This window comes from Solanum lycopersicum, chromosome 6 (assembly GCF_036512215.1).
Source record: "Solanum lycopersicum chromosome 6, SLM_r2.1".
In the NCBI taxonomy this organism is placed as follows: domain Eukaryota; kingdom Viridiplantae; phylum Streptophyta; class Magnoliopsida; order Solanales; family Solanaceae; genus Solanum; species Solanum lycopersicum.
In genome coordinates this window covers 35869203-35888038 of record NC_090805.1, presented here as the reverse complement: position 1 = coordinate 35888038, position 18836 = coordinate 35869203, and the positions used below count along the sequence as shown (strand labels likewise).

Sequence of the window (18836 nt, the reverse complement as noted above, 5' to 3'; positions counted from 1 at the left end):
TTGAGTTTAAGGGTCCATATGACAAAGAGGTAAGTAAAAGGGTATACAAACCGATACAAGTATAAGGGTCCAGCAGACCATTTCATCTTACTTATATTTTCAAAATATTTTGTATCTTACTACTAATTAAGAATTTCCTACTTTCTCTTACACTTAGATACAAGTATTTCTGCATATGGATTCACAAAAATAGAAAGAGGCGAGCTAGATTGGGGAGGGAAGTGAGCGAGATTCATATGTATTTCATATACACACGAATACACTAGATACACAGTAGATATATGTATCTGTATGTATCTAGAGTGATTTGCATGTACATGTGATACTAGATGTATAGGAAAATGACGAGTGATATGGGAGGGAGGCGAATTAGATTTGATATGTATCTCACATACATGTGAATCCACTTGGTACGATGTATTTGGAACAAATTACACCTAAATTTAACCCCATGTATCCTAAATACATATCTAATGTATCTGAAGGCACCCAAATCTCGTAGGAAAGGTAATATTGCAAAATAGAATGTATCTAAATAATTAACTGCTACACTGGTGCAATTTATGTAAATTCCTCATTATATTTTCATATGATACATAGTGCACCATTTTTAATTGACCTGCATGGGGGTACTACGTAGTTTCCTGATTCATCATATTTTTTTTATAAAAAAAAATAAACAAATAGAAGAAAAGCGGAATTGGACTTTGTTCCTAGAATGCAATACTGATATAAGTAGTTGATTCTAGATTGTATTGCATAGATAAGATCTTCAAGCCTAAGGAGTGATTCTCTTTGGATGCTATGTTCGATAAATGCTCTATGAAAGTTTGTGAGTATGGTTTGTAGTTTACACGGTTGATAAAGATATTCCATGTATATTATCCCTATCAGTATTTTAAGAGATTTTGTTGGGCCTCGCTCTTAGGCGAGGCTCTGGCAAAACGTTTTGAGACTCAAATTTAGTTATGTAAGACTTACGCCCCAAGCGTTTGACTATACGCTCTAAGCAATGACTATATATCTTAAGCATGCCTAATCCAACACTCAAGGCTGCCATCGCACAAACTATATATTAAATTCTTTAATTAACATTGTTAACTCTCATAATTATGGAATAAATGAATGACACTTAATAGTTTTTTAATCTATAGAAATAAGAAGATTGATAGTAACTTAAATAACGAGTTGTAGTATCATATCTATTCTATTTGGTACACCGTGAGGGCGATGATTATACCTCACGTAACATTTCTTTCAAAAATGCGTAGCAAAATTTTACTTTTTCACTTATCATTGGTCTTCATGTTTTTGTCATATCTCTCAAAATTATCATATTTTATTTAGCTATTTGAAAGTAATTTTATTTTTGTTAATGGTAGTGATATTTTTTACTATAATATTAATAAGTTTCATTTATTATTTCTTACGGGGTAAATTTTATAATAAGATAATAATATATTTTTAGGAATAATGTTTCCTTTATTATTAGAAAGTTCAGATATTAGATTATTTATACTTTATATAATCATGTTAGAAATTTTATTTTCTGTGACTTTCTTTAATCATGTTGTAATTATTTCTATTAATGTGTTTTTATAATTTTTTGTTATTATATTATTAATAGTGTAAAATAAAAAAAATTGAAAACCCACTGAGCTTATGCCCCATGCTAACCTATTCTAAATAAAGCACCCCGCCTTTTATAACACTGATACTTAGAAGCAGAAATTGAAGAGGTCTCTGAGGCTTAGGGCCACATGTTAAAGTAGTATCTACTTTTGTTTAATGTGTGCTACTTGTACAATTAAGTGATTGGTAGGTTTTCACCATCAAAACAATTACAATAAACAAGGTAGGGAAAGAAGGGAGAACAAGAAGGCCCAATGTGTGGGTAGTTAGAATGACACACATAATGGGTGGAAACGACTGGGATCTCATGCATCTAATCAATCTAATGCATACTATTAGAATAGACCTCGTCGGAGTGCTAACCAAAGGCCTTATTTATCATCGTTCATGTCGGGTTGTGAAACTTGTTGTCACAATTCTAAGTACACTCTAATTGAGACACGATACTTGAAACCACAAGTGATTTCAAGATAATCTTTGATATAACATATATAAGGAAATCATATGAAAATTGAAGCGGAAGTTGTAATAGAAATCATATGTTCATTAGATTTCAAAAATAAATCTATTACAATTGAATACTAATGTTTGAAAGCTTCTAAATTGAATGCGATAATTTATCAGGACAAGACCCCGAACTGCATGAAAGCTAGGGGAAAAAATGGGGTGGGTTGAATCGATTTAGATGGATTGAATATGGATTGAGTTAAAATATACTCGATCACAATCCACCCTTATAAAATATTTGTAAATATCATCTCACATTGACAACTTGTAGTGTCTCTGAGAAATGGTCATAATATTTTGCTCTGAATTTCTATTTATAAAAACATAACGGCGTTGGAAAAAAGACTTCCTATACTTTTAATTTGATAGATTATGGATCACCTCACTCTAGATATTCTAACAAATATATAAAGAAATTAAGAATCAAAGCAAACTTGAATGAATCTTATTTGAACGTAGCATCAACTTAATACAAAGAAGATGTAACTAAATTGACTAATTCTAAGGAACTATTCTAACAACTTAATATGTAACTAAATTTACTAAATCTAAGGAACTACTTTAACAACTTAATCTAAATCTACTCTAACAACTTGATAAGAATTGATAACAAACTAACAAACTAGTGAGTATGTCAACACACCCCCTCAAGTTAAGTGTGGTGCAACAATGTCTAACTTGGATAAACACCGAAGGAAGGCAGGGTTGGGCAGCGGCTTTGTGAGAGTGTCTGCAATTTGATCCCCGGCTAAAAGATATTTGACTACCACTCTACCTGAGTTCACACTGTTCCGGAGATTGTGAAAGTCTACTGCAATGTGCTTCATCTTAGTGTGGAATATTGGGGTTTTGATGAGATATGAAACGCCAATATTATCACAAAAATGTTTGGCATTTGCAAGACTTGATATCGTAATTGAGTCAACAAGTTGTGTACCCAAGTAAATTAAGAGAGTGCTTTGGCTACAGATTTGTATTCTTCTTCAATAGAGGACTAAGCAATTGATTAGTGCTTCTTAGAGGACCAACATATCAGATTTAATCCCAAGAAGAGTATTAAACAGATGTGGAAATTCTATCATAGGAATCACTTGCCAATCAACATCGGCGTACATATATAGATTACTATCAGAGTGGCTAGAGATTTGCAGGCACCATGTTGATGATTCCTTGAGGTATCCAAGAATCCTTTTTACTTCTTTCCAATGCACCAGACTTGGGGATTGCATAAATTGTGATAGTTTGTTAACTGCAAAGGCAATATCAGGACGCGTGAATGATAAGTATTGCAATTTACCGATAGCGCATCGATACAAGGTTGCATAGGCATGAGGTCAACCTTGCCTGCTTTGGGTGGTGAACATGAGCACATGGGTGTCGTAACTCTTTTACAGTCAGCCATATCCACATCAGAGAGAATCTCAAGTATGTATATGTATTGTGAGAAGACAATCCCATTTGGAATATGTTTGACTTCGATCCCCAAAAAATAGTTGACTTCACCAAGGTTCTTTAGGGAGAACGTGTAAGCCAAAGAGTTTATTACATGTGCGACCAAGGTTGGGTAATTTCCAGTAATGAGGATATCATCAACACATACTAGAATATACATCGTGGCAGCTTTAGATATGAAAATAAATATAGAAGCATCTTATTCAGACTTAACAAATCTTATTATAGTCAAGTGAGATTTGAGAGCTTCATACCAGGCATGAGTAGCTTGTTTTAGGCCATAAATGGCCTTTTTTAGACGACAGACATGATTGGGAAAATCAGGGTTGACATAGAATTTCGGTTGCGATATGAATACTTGCTCATGTAGGTCACCTTGCAAAAATGCATTATTCATGTTAAGTTTCTGAACTTTCCAATTATCTTGAATTGCAATAGAAAGAACAATTATGATGGTGGTTGATTTGACAACCAGACTGAAAGTTTCATGAAAGTCCAATCCTAAACATTGTGTGAAACCTTTTGCGACTAATCACGCCTTGTATCTGTCAATAGAACCATCAACTTTCTTTTTAATGCGAAATAACCACTCACAATCAACAATATTGTTTATCGGGTCCCTAGGTATTATTTCCCAAATTTGGTTTCTCATTAAGGCTTCATACCTCAGATCCATTGCATTCTTCCGTTCAATGTGCTTAACATCTTGCTTAAAGGTATTTGGAGTAGGGGAAAAGTGAGCCACGAAGCTAAACTTTTTCATTATTTTTGGAACTTGTGATCATACCGGATGGTGGAGGGGCAGCGGCTGGTGACATAATTGCTGGTGGATTCTATGGTTGCTGGTTGTGTGGTGGACGAAAGGAATAGGGTAATGGGTGAGAGTTCTGGTTGCTTCATAAGTAGTTAAGGAGGTCGAGAACAGATAACAATCATACCTGATGAAGTGGAGATTTCTGGTAGTTGCCTTTCAATTATGGACTCTGGAGTGTTTGAATGAGAGGAAACTGTTAAGGTGATAGGATAGGACCAGAAGAGTTGAAACGAGATTGGAGTCCAAATTTAATTGGATTGTCGGATGAGTATCCTTACAGACTTGGTACTCTATGATTTCCCATTGTTATGTGGAAAACTTATTTTGCAAGTGTGAGAACATTTGAGTGAAAGGAAAAATATCTTCACAAAATCGAACATCACAACTGACAAAATATTTTGAGTGGACTGGATCAAAGAAGAGGTGTGCATGATGAACAATAGAAACTCCTAAGTAGACACACGATGTGGATCTAGGCTAAATTTTTTGTGTATATGTCTTAAGGAATGGATAACAAAGACAACCAATAATTTTCAGCGAAGAGTATTTTGGTGGTTGCCAATTATTTCTTATACGGAGAATCATTATTCAGGCTAGGTGTAGGGAGTCTATTAATGAGAAAGACAACATGGTGACAGGCAAAGGACCATAATTCAGATGGTAGTGAGGCTTCATTGAGAAAAGTTTGAGTTGTTTCGACAATGTGATGATGTCGTCGTTCAGCGATTGCAACTCGTTGGGGCGTATAGGGTAGAGATCAAAATGTTCAATGCCATGGCATTGTAGGTTTTGTTTAAGACCTGCGAATTCACCCCCTCTATCAATATAAAGTGAGACAATTTTGTGTTTAAATTTTTTTTCTACTAAAAGATGAAAGTTTGCAAAAATTGAAGCAACTTCACTTTTGTTTTTGATCGTATACAACCAAGTATATTTGGTCTAATGATCAACAAAAATGTAGTAATACAATATTTTATCAATGTATAAAATGAGTGATGGACCCCATAAATCACTAACCAAAGTTTTAAGTAGTGCATTACTATTTAAAGTAAGTCGTTGAAATGGCAAACGATAAGCTTTATTTAATGAGCACGAATTACAAAAATGAAAATTTTATTTGGTGGAAAAGGGAAGTGAAAATTGATTTAGTACTAAGTCTAGGATTTTCAGATGAGGATGACCAAAGCGACGATGCCACAGTTGATGAAAAACTTTGGTTGGTGAAACTGGCGGAAGGTGACACATGATCCCTCTGGGGCCACTCATAGAGTTCATGTTTATTCCGGCCTTGTACCAACAGTCTCCGAGCTTTGAGATCCTTCACACGAAAAGAGTGGTGAAAAAATTTGATTGAAGTTAGATTGTCAGTGCAAAACTTAGCAACAAAAATACGGTTCTTTTTTATAGATGAAGCACAAAGAGTGTTAGAGAACATGAAATTGGAGTTAGAAGCCTTAATTTGAGTTAAACATTGTGTTCTTCAAGATTATTTGACTTGGTTGTGACATAATGGGTTGCTCCAAAGTCAAGGATCCAAGGAGCTGCATCTGAGTGATGATTTGACACAAAGTTGACCTTCGCTTCAAAGTGGTTGAGCGATTTTGAGCGACACGTATCAGTTATGTGACCAATCTTTTGGCAAAGTTGGCATTTTACCGCTTGCCTGAGTTGTCTCCCATTCTGTTGATTTTTAGGGACCACTTGTCATGGGGCTTGTGGTCTTGAAGACTGATTTGGGAAGCGACGATTTTTTTATGATGTTGGGGCTGAAAGTTGGTCCTTGTTGCAACTGTAGTCGTGATGATGAAGGATGACCTGTCAATATCTTGATGTTTGAGAAAGAGTTCATGGTCCGTGAGTTTCTGAAATAGTTCCTCAAAGCTTAGGGTTGTATCGCGTGCTCTTATAGCAACAATGATTTCACGATACTCGTGACCTTGGACACTCAAGATCTTGATTGCTATTTCATCATCAACCACTGAAGGACCTGCTACTTCAAAAGCATCACCAATCGATCTGATCTCCTGTAGGTAAGTAGCAACTGTCTTGGAGGCCTTTTTCATGTTTTGCAACTAATCTCGCAAGTTGAAGAGTCGAGTATCTCTTATTGACATAAGCTATATAAAGGAGATCCCAAGCTATCTTCGCCAAAGAGGCACTCGCAACAGTGCGAGCAATGGTGAGATCAACGGATGCCATCATTGCCTGTTAAATTAGTTGGTCTTGGAAAAATCACAACTCATATTCAGGATTGGAGATGGTACTATCGGTTTGTGTGATAGTGATCGGCAGAGCAGATTTGGTAGTAGTGAGATGCCCAAGGATCTTGTGTCCATTGAGTAGCATTAGTAGTTGCATCTTCCAGCTGGCAAAGTTAAGGTTACCCTACATATTAATAGGTAATTGGGCAGCTGGATTGAACTGTACCACATGAATGGTAGTCGAAACTGCAGCAGCACTGTCACTCGTGGTAGTAGGAATAACAATGTTTGGACGCAAAGAAAGGAAAAAAAAGAAAATTGGATCAGACTCGTGAGAGTTTTAGAGGGGCTCTGATACCATAAAGAGAATGAGAATCAAAGAAAACTTGAACGAATCTTATTCAAACGTAGTATCAACTTAAATACAAGTAAGATGTGTCTAACTTGACTAATTCTAAGGAGCTATTCTAACAACTTAATATGTAACTAAGTTGACTAATGTTATACTTTGAGTCCAAATATACCTCTCATGTTATACTTTGAGTCCAAATGTACTCCTCTCATTATACTTTGAACAAATATACCCTTAACTTTGACGGAAAAACATGTGATTCAAATCCAAATTATTTACTCTCAATTTGCTTAAAAACTCACTTGTGTAACTCATACCAACTCATTCCCTCCGTTTTGAGCTCTAGTTTTCATTTTTCCATTCATTATTCTATTTTTAAATTTATTGTACTAGAAATAATAAAATATGCATATCACACAATATCATTGTGCTGCATTTTTCCCTCACAAATTAATAATCTTCAAATTTATTTCTATGAAATTAATCATTGTACCCACATCTTTCTACTATTATAAAAAGTACAAGAAAACAATGAACGTAGGGAGTATCGATTTTTGGATGCTCAAATCTTGGTAGTGTATTTTCTTTGATTAATAGTGACACTTTTTAGAAGAGGTTAAGCATGATAAATTATTTTAAGAAAAACCTCATTTCGAAAGAAAGAAAAGTCATATTTTCTCCGTTTAAAAAAGAATGACTCTATTTCCTCTTTAGTCTGTTTAAAAAAGAATGACTCATTTCGTTTTTTGGCAACACTTTAACTTTAACTTTTCACGTAGCATGTTTAAGACCACAAGATTAAAGGGCATTTTGGTACATTTTGACATAACTTTAACTTAGAACCACAAGATTAAAAAGAATTTTTTTTCTTAAACTACGTTCCAAGTCAAATTAGGTCATTCTTTTTTAAACGGGGGGAGTATTAGTTTTTGAATACGATAAATTATTTAGCTTCTTTTAAGAGGAAGATGCAAAGAAAAGAATTCAAAGAGGAGGAAATGAATTTCTAAAAGAATTAAGTATTTGAAATTCGAGATGCGTTATTTGATTTTTTGAGTTTGTCACATGTTTTCCCATTAAAGTTAAGGGTATATTTGCTCAAAGTATAATGAGAGGGGTATATTTGGACTGAAAGCATAACATGAGGGGTATATTTGAACCGAAAGTATAACGAAGGATATATTTAAACTATTTTCAATAGAACAAGGATATATTTGACCCTTTGCCCTTTATTATATTCGAAAGATAATATAATAAAATTATTTTTTTATTTATAATTTCTTAAAAGTTATGCAAAGTCAATAATGAACGAACATAATTGGACTGACAATATATTTTACAAACAGATGGGATAGACTGATAATTTATTTTAACACAGATTGAACCAATAATTGATGTTTTGATCTGTCACTTTCTCCACTCATCGTAAAGGTTGACGAAATAACTTAAATTCTCGAATGTAAATCCCAATGAAGAAGTCGTATGTTTCACCTAAAATTTGATTTGAAATTTCATAATATTCAATTTCTCAATAATATTTTCTTAGTCGTATGTTTCACCTAAAATTTGGTTTGAAATTTTATAATATTCAATTTCTCAATAATATTTTCTTTATAATTTTTTTAAAAAATTTATCATTATATATATATATATATATATATATATATATATATAAATGAAGGTCAAGCGATTGTTTTAGTAACCTAATGATCCAATTATCAAAGATATTATAGCGAAAAGCGTTTTATAACTTGTAATTATCCAAAACTAGTTTTGTTAGCGACTAAAGATAAAAGGAAGTGTAGTCGCTTCCGTTTTTTGACTTTTAGTTGCGTTCCCGCGTCTTGAGACTCTTTCTTCTTTTATTTTCTATTTTTTTTTAGATATAAAAGGACGCGTCCCACGTAAGGTCTGACAATACCACACACCAGCTACATCTTCTCCTTCGCATTTGTCGCTCTTTTATCTTCTTCTGTCGCATCCATGTCTTCATCTTCTTCTTGTCAACCAAAAACTTTACGAATTGGCATAATTGGATTTGGTCCTTTCGCCCAGTTTCTGGCCAAAACTATGATGAAACAAGGCCATTGTATCCATGTAACTTCCAGATCAGATTATTCAGAGCTTTGTACAGATTTGGGCATCCTGTTCTTTAGGTATGCATTGGATATATAAACAATTTTTTGATAGTAGAAAAAAAAATATGAATATTTACCAGTTATTATTGATTGCCTGCAGAGATATGGGTGCATTTCTAGAATCGGATAATGAAGTTATAATGATTAGTACGTCCATCCTGTCTCTATCACAAGTTGTGGAGTCCATACCATTCAATTGTCTTAAGCGGCCTACGCTTTTCGTTGATGTGCTCTCTGTTAAAGAACACCCAAAAGATGTCCTTTTGCGAGTGAGTATACAATTTTCACTCTTACTGTTTCATATAATTTGCGAACTCATCAAAGCTTTTGTCTAACAATACCCATGTGATTTGAACTTTGAAAGATGATGCCTCGAGAGTGTGACTTGCTGTGTACACACCCAATGTTTGGACCAGAAAGTGGTAAGGATGGATGGGAAGATTTGACTTTTATGTACGACATGGTTCGAATTAGAGATCAACCCCTCTGTTCTAGCTTTCTCCACATCTTCTCAAGTGAGGTAAGGAAGTACTGCAGATATGTCTTACCTCAATTTTTGTTGCTTTCTCATAGTGATCCCAATTTGACTGGAGAACCCCCGTCTGAGAAATACTCTGATCTTCTATTGCAGGGTTGCAAAATGCTGGAAATGACTTGTGAAAAGCATGATAGATTAGCTGCTCAAAGTCAATTTCTTACTCACACAATCGGCAGGTAATTTGTGTCACCTGCACGTTAGGAACAAATTACAATCTACTATAGTGTTGATCTTCTTCACTTGACAGGATCTTGTCGGAAATGGAGGTTGAACCGACACCAATAGACACAAAAGGATTTCAGAAACTTGTTCAAGTGGTAATTATGCAACATTGACGATTCCTTAAGATATTTATTTAGTTTTGTAGATTGCACTTGTAGAACATTAAGCATATGCCCTTTCAACTTCTGGGACCTCTGATTTTTAATTCTTATACTAAAATTGGACAACGTGCAGAAGGAGAGCTCAGTTAAAGATAGTTTTGATCTGTTCAGCGGGCTATTCATCCACAATAGGTTTGCCAGGCAACAGGTATAGTAATGCTCCTTTTATATTCTGCAACTGAATCATCATTTCTTGATTTAATTGAAGGGGAAGAAAAACTGACCACAGAATGACGTGCAGATGAAAAATTTAGAAGTAGCATTGGAGAAAACTAAAGAGAAACTTCAAGAGAGATCGAAGGAGCTGCAGGATCCTATCATATCAAAGTTCTAACAACTACTGAAGAATATGAATGAACGGGAACTTCATACTCATTTTCTTGGTCTTGTAATGTTTCATTGTTTATATTCTGTAAGATGATTATTTGTTTGCAACTTTTACCAAGACACATCACGAGGAATCAATCTAGAGTTCTAGACAATTAGCTCTAAAAATGAAAAGGACGTGTTGTTAAGAGTCGACAGTAAAAGTGCTCCATTGCTTGTATCATTTATTATTAAAGATGATTTTTTGTTGTTCAACATATCATTAAGATGACGTCGACAAATTAATTAACTTTGACAACTCACTATAAAGTGACTGAATAACAAAGATTTCACCCTTTTTAAGGCATCTATGTTTTCACCTTTTTTTTTTGTACTCCTTTTTTGACCATGCATATTATAAATGCCGACCCTATATAGACTTTGAGAGATTGTAACTCCATAACCATTTTAAGGATTCTCAGGTTTTGCAAGGTAAAGTACCTTATGACGAACAAAGTTTATGTCATCGTTCACTGTTTTTGCAATGCGTTCCTACATTTCATTTTTATCTACAGCAAAAAAGCAACTTTTACAGTTTTACTTAATAAGATATCCAAAGGTGCAACTAAAGTCAATTTTGAGTTTTTACAACTATGGTAAGAGGAGTATCCACTATCCAGTGCAATGTTGTATTTGGTTATAGTTAAACAGTGCTGTAGTTTCAGTCTGCTTTTATTCTCGGCAAACTAGATCCAAGTGACTGAATAACAAAGATTTATTTGACATGACTCAAAGTTTATAAACTGTGTATATTGACAGGCTATAAATTGAATGATATACAGCAAAAGAATCAAAACTGCTGCTTACAAGTAATGCTAGAAAGTAGAGAAGATAAGTGGAAGTGTTACTATTGACTGTTGATTTCATCAGTATTGGTATCTTCTGGAGTATTGCAACCAACTGCAGTAGGATTTGCAGAATCTGGAACAAGATCAGGAACTCGCTCGCTCTTGCGGGCCTGCAATCCTGTAACCCGCGCAAGGTCGATCCATTGCTGTGGAAGAAGAGATACAGAAGTAGTAAATCATTAGCAATGAGAAAGATTACTTATCAACAATTAGATGATAGGTGGATGAATGGTTTCCTAAAAGAAGAGGTGAAGTTGGAGGCAAGTTTGTATGAAAATAATGTGTGAGACCCAGGGTAAGAGCATGTCAGGCACTAATAGGGTAAAGGGGGAAATTAGGTAATTAATGATTGTATTGAGAAATTCTCTAGTCCCTCTAATTTCTGGTTTCCTCTCCCCCTTCTCAGTCACTCTCCTTCTTTCTCTTTTTCAGTGTATTCTGTTGCAACAGTCTAATCCCTTAATTAGTGTTTGTATTTGACTGTTTGTTCAGTTCAGTTCATTATTGGAGGATTTGCTTGGATTAGTAGGGTACATTACCGTGTTTTGAATCTAATTGGTTTTGCTTGGTGACAATAACATTCATTGCATCTTTACTTCAGAGCTGCTATGAGGATAGATGGATCTTTTCTTGAAAGAAAAAGCAGTATCTCCTACTACGTTTCTAAGAGTCAATTTTTTGCCAGAGAAAGAAGGCTAATTGGGTCAAGGATAGGACAAAATATAAAGAGCGGAAGATGAAGCAATAAAGAATAGGAAATCGAAATAGAAGGTTTGAAGCAGAGAATGGTAAAGGGGCGGGCACATTTTCTACCAAGCTTCGAACCTTGCACCAGTTAGCCCTCAGGAACAGAACAAATAAATATAAGGCACTACCCTGAACCCTGAGCAGACCCTCACAAAGGCTAATCTTTTAGATTCCATTATCATTAACCTACATGACTATTTACTGGGATACTCACGAAAGAAGTTTATGGTTGCTTAGTTGTAAAAAAGGAAAAGGAGAAGAAGATTTAACTTCAAAGAATTTCAGCCTGTATCTAACCTGGGTTCCCCAATAGGAGTTGATCGTTCGAACAACAAAAGATAGCATATTTACAAATAATGTTTGGTCAGAAAATTGATCTGCAAGCCGGTGCTCTACCAATCCTGCAATAACCTGCATTTCATGAAAATTATTGGTTTCAGTTGAACCTCAAACACCTCAATAGAAAGTTAAAGGAAATCATTGTCATATAGGTGTTTCTAAAGTAACTGCCACTATAAAAATTCAGCTTCGTGTCAAACATATTACAACAGTAAAGATGAAGGGGCCAAATTTGATTAACATTCAGACTTTCACAAGCTCCAGGAAGCATTAAAACATGTCCAATGTTAATCCATTTTGGGCTATAACTCAAACTTGAAAGGGAACCCATGATAAAGGGTTGTTTTTGAAACAAAATGACAGAAAAAATCAATCTCCAGTTTTTGATGATTATGGTAGAAACAGCATCCAGAAAAATCCTTAAAACTAGCAGGAGCTAAAGATGGTGGTTTTAAAATATTGTTTAAAAATATACTGGCAGAGTCCATGTTTAACCAAGATATCCAATGAAAATAGATAATCAGCATCTTGGATTTGAAAACAAAACGATATGAAAGATTAAGCTGTCAAGTATATGATGTTACCTGATAACGCAGATTTGCAGATGTACCAAGAAATGATGAATACACAAGCGCCGTTTTCAATATTGGCGATCGCTTGTTCTTCTGGACAGCAGTAAAGGTCGGATTGAATACTTTGCGCATTGCAAACAAGATATTCGATGAAGCCACCGCCCCGATGCTAGAAACAAATCCTACACCGGCCAATTTAAGGCCACCAACAAGCACAGAGGCAACTCTGTGACTCACATCCCAGTCCTTCCCAACAACACTTTTCTGAAAAGCATTATCTGGGATGGAACCCAGGAGACCTTTCAACGCTCCGATGCTCTCGGGTACATCAACATCATCAGTGACTGACAAGAAAGAAATTGTTGGAGCAGGAAGCCACACTGTGAAAAAATCCACAACTATACCCCTAACAGTGTCTGTAATAACATAATCAATCTCCTCAAAAAAATTCTCTTTGCGCTTCTCATACTGTGCCAACAGAGTAGTTGTTATTGATATAGATTCTTCAATAGCTAATCGATGTAGAAATTTAGGATCAGCCAACAATCTTTCTCTAAAACCCTGCATCAAAGCAAGCTTCTTTTCAACTTCAAACTACTTAGCATTTTCTTTATATACCAGTACAAGCATAAAAAAAAAGGATAAAGTAGAAAAAATTAATGTCATTATTTATTTCTTCTTTCTTTGTTCACTCTCTTTTCTCCTTCTGCGGGTGAACAAGTATTTTAGAACAGATGTTTGTCATAGCACACCTGAAAGCGGTCTGTTAACTCTGAAATGAAAGGATATTGCTCTAGATCAAAAAAGTTCTGTAGCACTTCGGGGGATACCACACCAAGATCTAGTCCATTTTGAAGGTCCTGGAAAAGATAAGATGTTAGTATAATGAGATCAAGTTCCTCAGAGTACAACTCAATATAATACGCAAAATCAATCATTTTCCAACAGCTGCAGCATCATATACTCTCAAATTGCAACCAGTGTATATTATTTGAAATTTGAAAACAAAGATAGTAATAGCTTCAAACTTTCTGCCACGAAATGTCAATTAACCCTAACAGGTGGGACACTAGGAAAACAGGAAGATGAATATGTAGCCCATAGATGTTAGAATTGTAGCTACAGGATCCATGACCATACAATCTCACTGAAACCCCGCCAAAAAGTGCTATAGCTCTTGGACGGAAAAGAAATATAGAGATTGATGTGTGGTAAGGGAATCTCACGAGTTTGAATCCAGACTATTGAACCAAGTCCGGTATTTGAGTGGAAAAAAAGTAGAAATGGGGATCTTTTTGGTTATAAAAAGGTGCAATTTGATTCAAATACAGATGGAAAATTACATGTTTTTGGAATGAAGTCTTCTACACAATAAATCAGTTCCTTGGCCGCTTAGTTCAATTTTATCTCAATTACTCTCTATAAATATGAAATGTGATATTTTAAATCTGGGAAGACAACCTGTGTCATTCTTACTGATAAATAATTAAAGGGGGAGGTCCCTTTTCCCTGATGCTTTTGGGGCCCAAAAGAATGTCAAACAGACATCACTATCCAAGCTCGAACTTGAACCTAGTGTAAGAAAGTAACAGGGTGTTGAGCTTTATTATTGGTCCGATAACAGCAATCAGCATACAGGACAGTGATAATTTGGTACTGAGTTATGCAACTTGTAACCCTTTACTTCTGAAATTATTTAATACATCTTTTTTGAACTTGGCAACTCATTTAATACATTTTTAGACATAAGTCTTTCAACGAACATCTCATATTTTATGAGTACATAAAGTGCTCAGGAAGCCATGTCAACAAAATGGAATAGAAATTTTATGATGGGTAACTTCAAACAATTATTTTCCACCCAAAAAAATTGTGGAATCCAATTTACCATTGATGTGAAGGTATGACGAATTTGTCAAAGAAAAAAAAAAGTACCTTACTAATAAACAAACGGAGAAGTAGACATAAGCACAAATGAAGACATCAAATTCAGTTCACTACAGCAGATAGAACAAATGAAATTGCATCTGAGGACCTTTAGCACACGATTCAGGGGTCAATGTTGCGGTAAATGGTATAAAGGCCATCAGTGCAGGACTCTGATTATACAATGACTGAGTTGTAATATGGAAGTTATTCCTTTTGGAAAGGTGATTCTATAAATGAAGTAGACATAAGCACCGAATGGTCAGGCATAGTGGTCAATGAAGAAGTGCAAACCATGGAGATTCAGGTTCAAATCCTAGTAGAAACAGAAAACACTAGGTTAGTTTTTCCTATGCCTAGTCTTGAACTCTTGATAGTCAGATTCACCCATTGCTAGTGTTGGTGGGAAAATAGCAGGTACTCTGGTGGAATAGCTGAGGTGTGCACAAGCTGGCCCGAGCAATAAATAAATAAAGTAGATGTGATGCACATGAGACTTGAGAGGAACTAGATCAGTAGAAACATGGTGATTGCATATCTAGGGAAGGGTAACGACTCAATCAGAAAACAACTTCCCCACAGTACTAAAAGCTCCATTTGCGAATGGAATTCATTTTGGTAAGTGAGAAACATCCAAATGCATATGGGACCAGAGACAAGACAAGCTAGATTAAGTCTTACATAATTTGATAAAGCAGTCGAGAGAGAGCATTGGACATAGCCAGAATGAACTGATGCAGAAGTTTCAATTCATTAACTGGTCATAATCATGAACATGCCTCATATATAGAATACAGCACGGTTTGAGATTATAGGATATCCTTCACATACTGAATATACCACATTAAGGTAGACCAAAGATTCCCATCTCTTACTAACTGAGAGAAGGACCCTATAGATATAAGTCTCTTCAGAAAGCAAAAACCCTAATAACCCTTGAGGAATACCTACCAGCAGACTTCTTGTACTATAGTGATTTGTCTAAGTTCTCTCATTTGTCTTATTGTTATCTCGTTCACCAATCTCCAAGTTGAAGTATTCTCTAAAAATGTGGTATGGAAGTCTTGGACTAAGACTTCTGTAAATTTATAAAAGGTTTGGTCAAATTAAATATTTTTTCGTCTGACTGAGAAGTACTGTATTCTATTAGGTTTGGTCAATTCTCTTCTGACAAACTAGTGGGGTAAAGAAGCAAGCTCTTTATTTAGTAAACACAAGCTACGATGAAAACCTAATTCTGAAGAACTCAGGCAGCAGGAGGCACTTGCAGATCTTGTAACACATAACTGATGTTTTAGTTACTAACAATCTAATGACTTCAAGATCCATACACTTAAAGCCTGAAAAACTCAGTTAGCAAGAGACTATATGTTTTAATGATTCAATATATATGTACAACTGCAGCCAAAATAGGAGCTTAGAAGCTGAGTTAGTTATAACCTTTCATATCGAAGCATAAACAACTAACCTGAGGTAAAGCATCTCGTCTCCTGCCAGCTGCATTCATTACACGGGCAATTTCTGCACGATCAAAACAATTTCTGCTACAAGGTCTAGCTGCAGAGTACCACAGTAAATCAGCAACAGGAACTTCTCCCTCCCTCCTTAGCCATTGTCTTTCAGGGTCAAGTAGTATGACAATTTGATTTTTCTTTTGAATCTTCCTTGAAATTCTAGCAGGCACCCCAGTCCCTCTTGATCCATACATGACATGGGTAGCACCTGTGACAACTACAAGCATACCAGCCGCCCCATCATCCATCACTGCTTTTAAAACTATCTGGGACATGTTGTACTCTTCAACAACTCTTGCTTGTGCAGAGAGATATGAGCTTGGTCCAAAAGGAGTAGGCTGGTTCAGCATATTTACATCAGCAGCTGATCTGCGCGACATAGACGAAAAGCCTGAGATAAAACCTGAACCAGCTGGAGGAGCATATTTCTTACGATCGGCTTTTGAAAGCCCCCGAATACCTTCTGCTTGAACTGTTCGTAGGACCTATTCCAAAAAAAAACCCAGAAAAATTAATGTTTTCATCCTTAACTTATGAAGCTAGAACAACTTGATCAATGCACAGCACTACAAGACAGTGAAAAGCATTGGAATTTATAGAATAAAGATATGTTCCGTGGTAACAAAAGGAATCAATCTTTTTTCTGCTGAATGTCTTGCAAGCATAGTGCATGTAAATGAGCACAGATAATAACCGTTAGCTACTTTATTCTCTGGATTCATAAATATTTCAAGCCCATTCTGGTCAACTTACAGATGAAGACACAGATAATAAGTACCTCTAGAGGCAAACCACATGCGACTAGTCGAACCCCATTTTCGCGACAATAAGTCAATAAGGGCTCATACTCATGCCAATATTGAGTTGGCCAATGTACAACATAAGATTTCAAACTCTCTCCATCAATCCTGCAATATCCAGTGCATAATATCAGATATGTCTCATACAAAAATTCCAATGCAACTAATTCTCTCTTACACAGTGGTAACAAATGCATAATAACAAACTCTTTGATAACAAGATCATACAACTCTAAACAAGATTTATTGCACGACTTCACATATGAAAGGTCATGAACATCATCAATTCTTCTCAAGAAAATCTACCCTAACTAAACAGAGTAGAACTGACAGTTCAAATCACATTTTTTAAAAAGTAAACCTGTAGAACCATTTTTTGCTAGCATCATGAAATTTTATTCTGAAGACACACTAGGATGACCAAATTTTGGAACATAGTACTCGAAGAGAATTCTAACCTTTTTGCCAAGTATTGATTTAGTTGTTCTTGTAAATTAGACGGAAATGCTTCTAGAGCCAACGAAATCGGCCGCTCTGCTTCGGCACATCTCTTCCTCAAATTCTTTACTATCTCCAGCTCCACTTCTTTATCATCTTGAGTTGGAACTTGCTCGGCTTCGCCTAAATACACGACCCGAGCATTCATAAGCTTCTCCCATACTTTCTTCTTGTCCTTCCCCAAAGCCAAAGGCTCTCCAATTACCGTCGCATCATAAATCCTCGAATTAATCACTTCCTCCGCCTTAACCACCGGATCAGGCGTCGGGGCCTCCACTGTAGTCACCGGAGGTTGCGGTGTACTCTCAGGCGGTGGTTTGTCGTCCGCTCTAGCAATTGCGGAACGGAGAGCACAAACTCCGATGGTAAGAAGAGGCATGAGGAGTACATTACGCCTAGTAGTCGAGGATTTTTGCTTCGGAATCAGCTCGTCGGAGTTATCGATGGCGTCGGTGGGCGACTGAGAACAACGAACTGAAAAGCTGACGTGGCTATGCTCGTGAACCAAGCAGCGGGGGAAATTGAGTCTTCTTCTGATTAAAAACTTTCGCCGGAGAAGAGTTGCCGGTGGAACATATAAGTGCACTGATTTGGAAGAGATAGTACGGCCAGAGTTGGCCTTCATTTTCCAGCTGAAGGCTTTAAGAAATCAGCTGACAATCCAACATGGTCAGCGCCCTGCAATCCCCACCAATCACCAATCCTTTTTAGCCTTTAAAACTGTTCTGAACATTATTTCTTTCTTTTTTCCTTTCCTTTATATCTTAATAAATAAACAATTAAAAATGAGACTGGAAAATCTCATTTGTCTAAAATATTTATATTTTGATTTAATACCAATAATATAAATTTAAGACCACGAAATTCTCTAAAATATTTAGATTTTATTAGTTTCATATTTTTTTAAAGAGTTTAACTTTTATCCACTATCGGTGTATAATTTTTTATACTGGCACATACTTTTAAGACAAGTCTCTTTTTTTTATTTAATATTTTTATTTTATAATATATAGATATCAATTATAGTAATGTAAATAAAATTATCATGTTTATTTTATCGGTGTACTTTTACAGAATTTTCTTTAATATGACTGTTGTTTCTCTTGTTCAATAGCATTGAAGCAAATTACGAGTATCCACCATTGAAATAGTTTAAAGAGAAACTATTATCAACATAATTTATGATAACTATTTATTCGTTATTTATAT

General features: G+C 35.5%; 2 protein-coding genes across 2 annotated transcripts; one reads left to right on the top strand and one right to left on the bottom strand.

Annotated features, from left to right (window-relative positions):
- Nucleotides 1-8762: 8762 nt before the first annotated feature.
- On the top strand, nt 8763-10599 carry LOC101264432 (arogenate dehydrogenase 1, chloroplastic). Its single transcript, XM_004240844.5, has 7 exons — nt 8763-9114; nt 9197-9365; nt 9461-9616; nt 9728-9810; nt 9882-9951; nt 10091-10165; nt 10259-10599. Exons 1-7 carry the CDS (start codon nt 8942-8944, stop codon nt 10349-10351), a joined length of 819 nt encoding a protein of 272 aa, XP_004240892.1. The 5' UTR covers nt 8763-8941; the 3' UTR covers nt 10352-10599.
- A 481-nt stretch (nt 10600-11080) lies between these two features.
- On the bottom strand, nt 11081-18438 carry LOC101264128 (protein RETICULATA-RELATED 5, chloroplastic). Its single transcript, XM_004240843.5, has 7 exons — nt 17588-18438; nt 17108-17237; nt 16284-16814; nt 13642-13749; nt 12902-13450; nt 12276-12389; nt 11081-11377 (listed from the first exon to the last, which is right to left on the bottom strand). The coding sequence occupies exons 1-7, from the start codon at nt 18250-18252 to the stop codon at nt 11231-11233; spliced, it is 2244 nt and encodes a 747-aa protein (XP_004240891.1). The 5' UTR covers nt 18253-18438; the 3' UTR covers nt 11081-11230.
- Between the last annotated feature and the right edge of the window lie 398 nt (nt 18439-18836).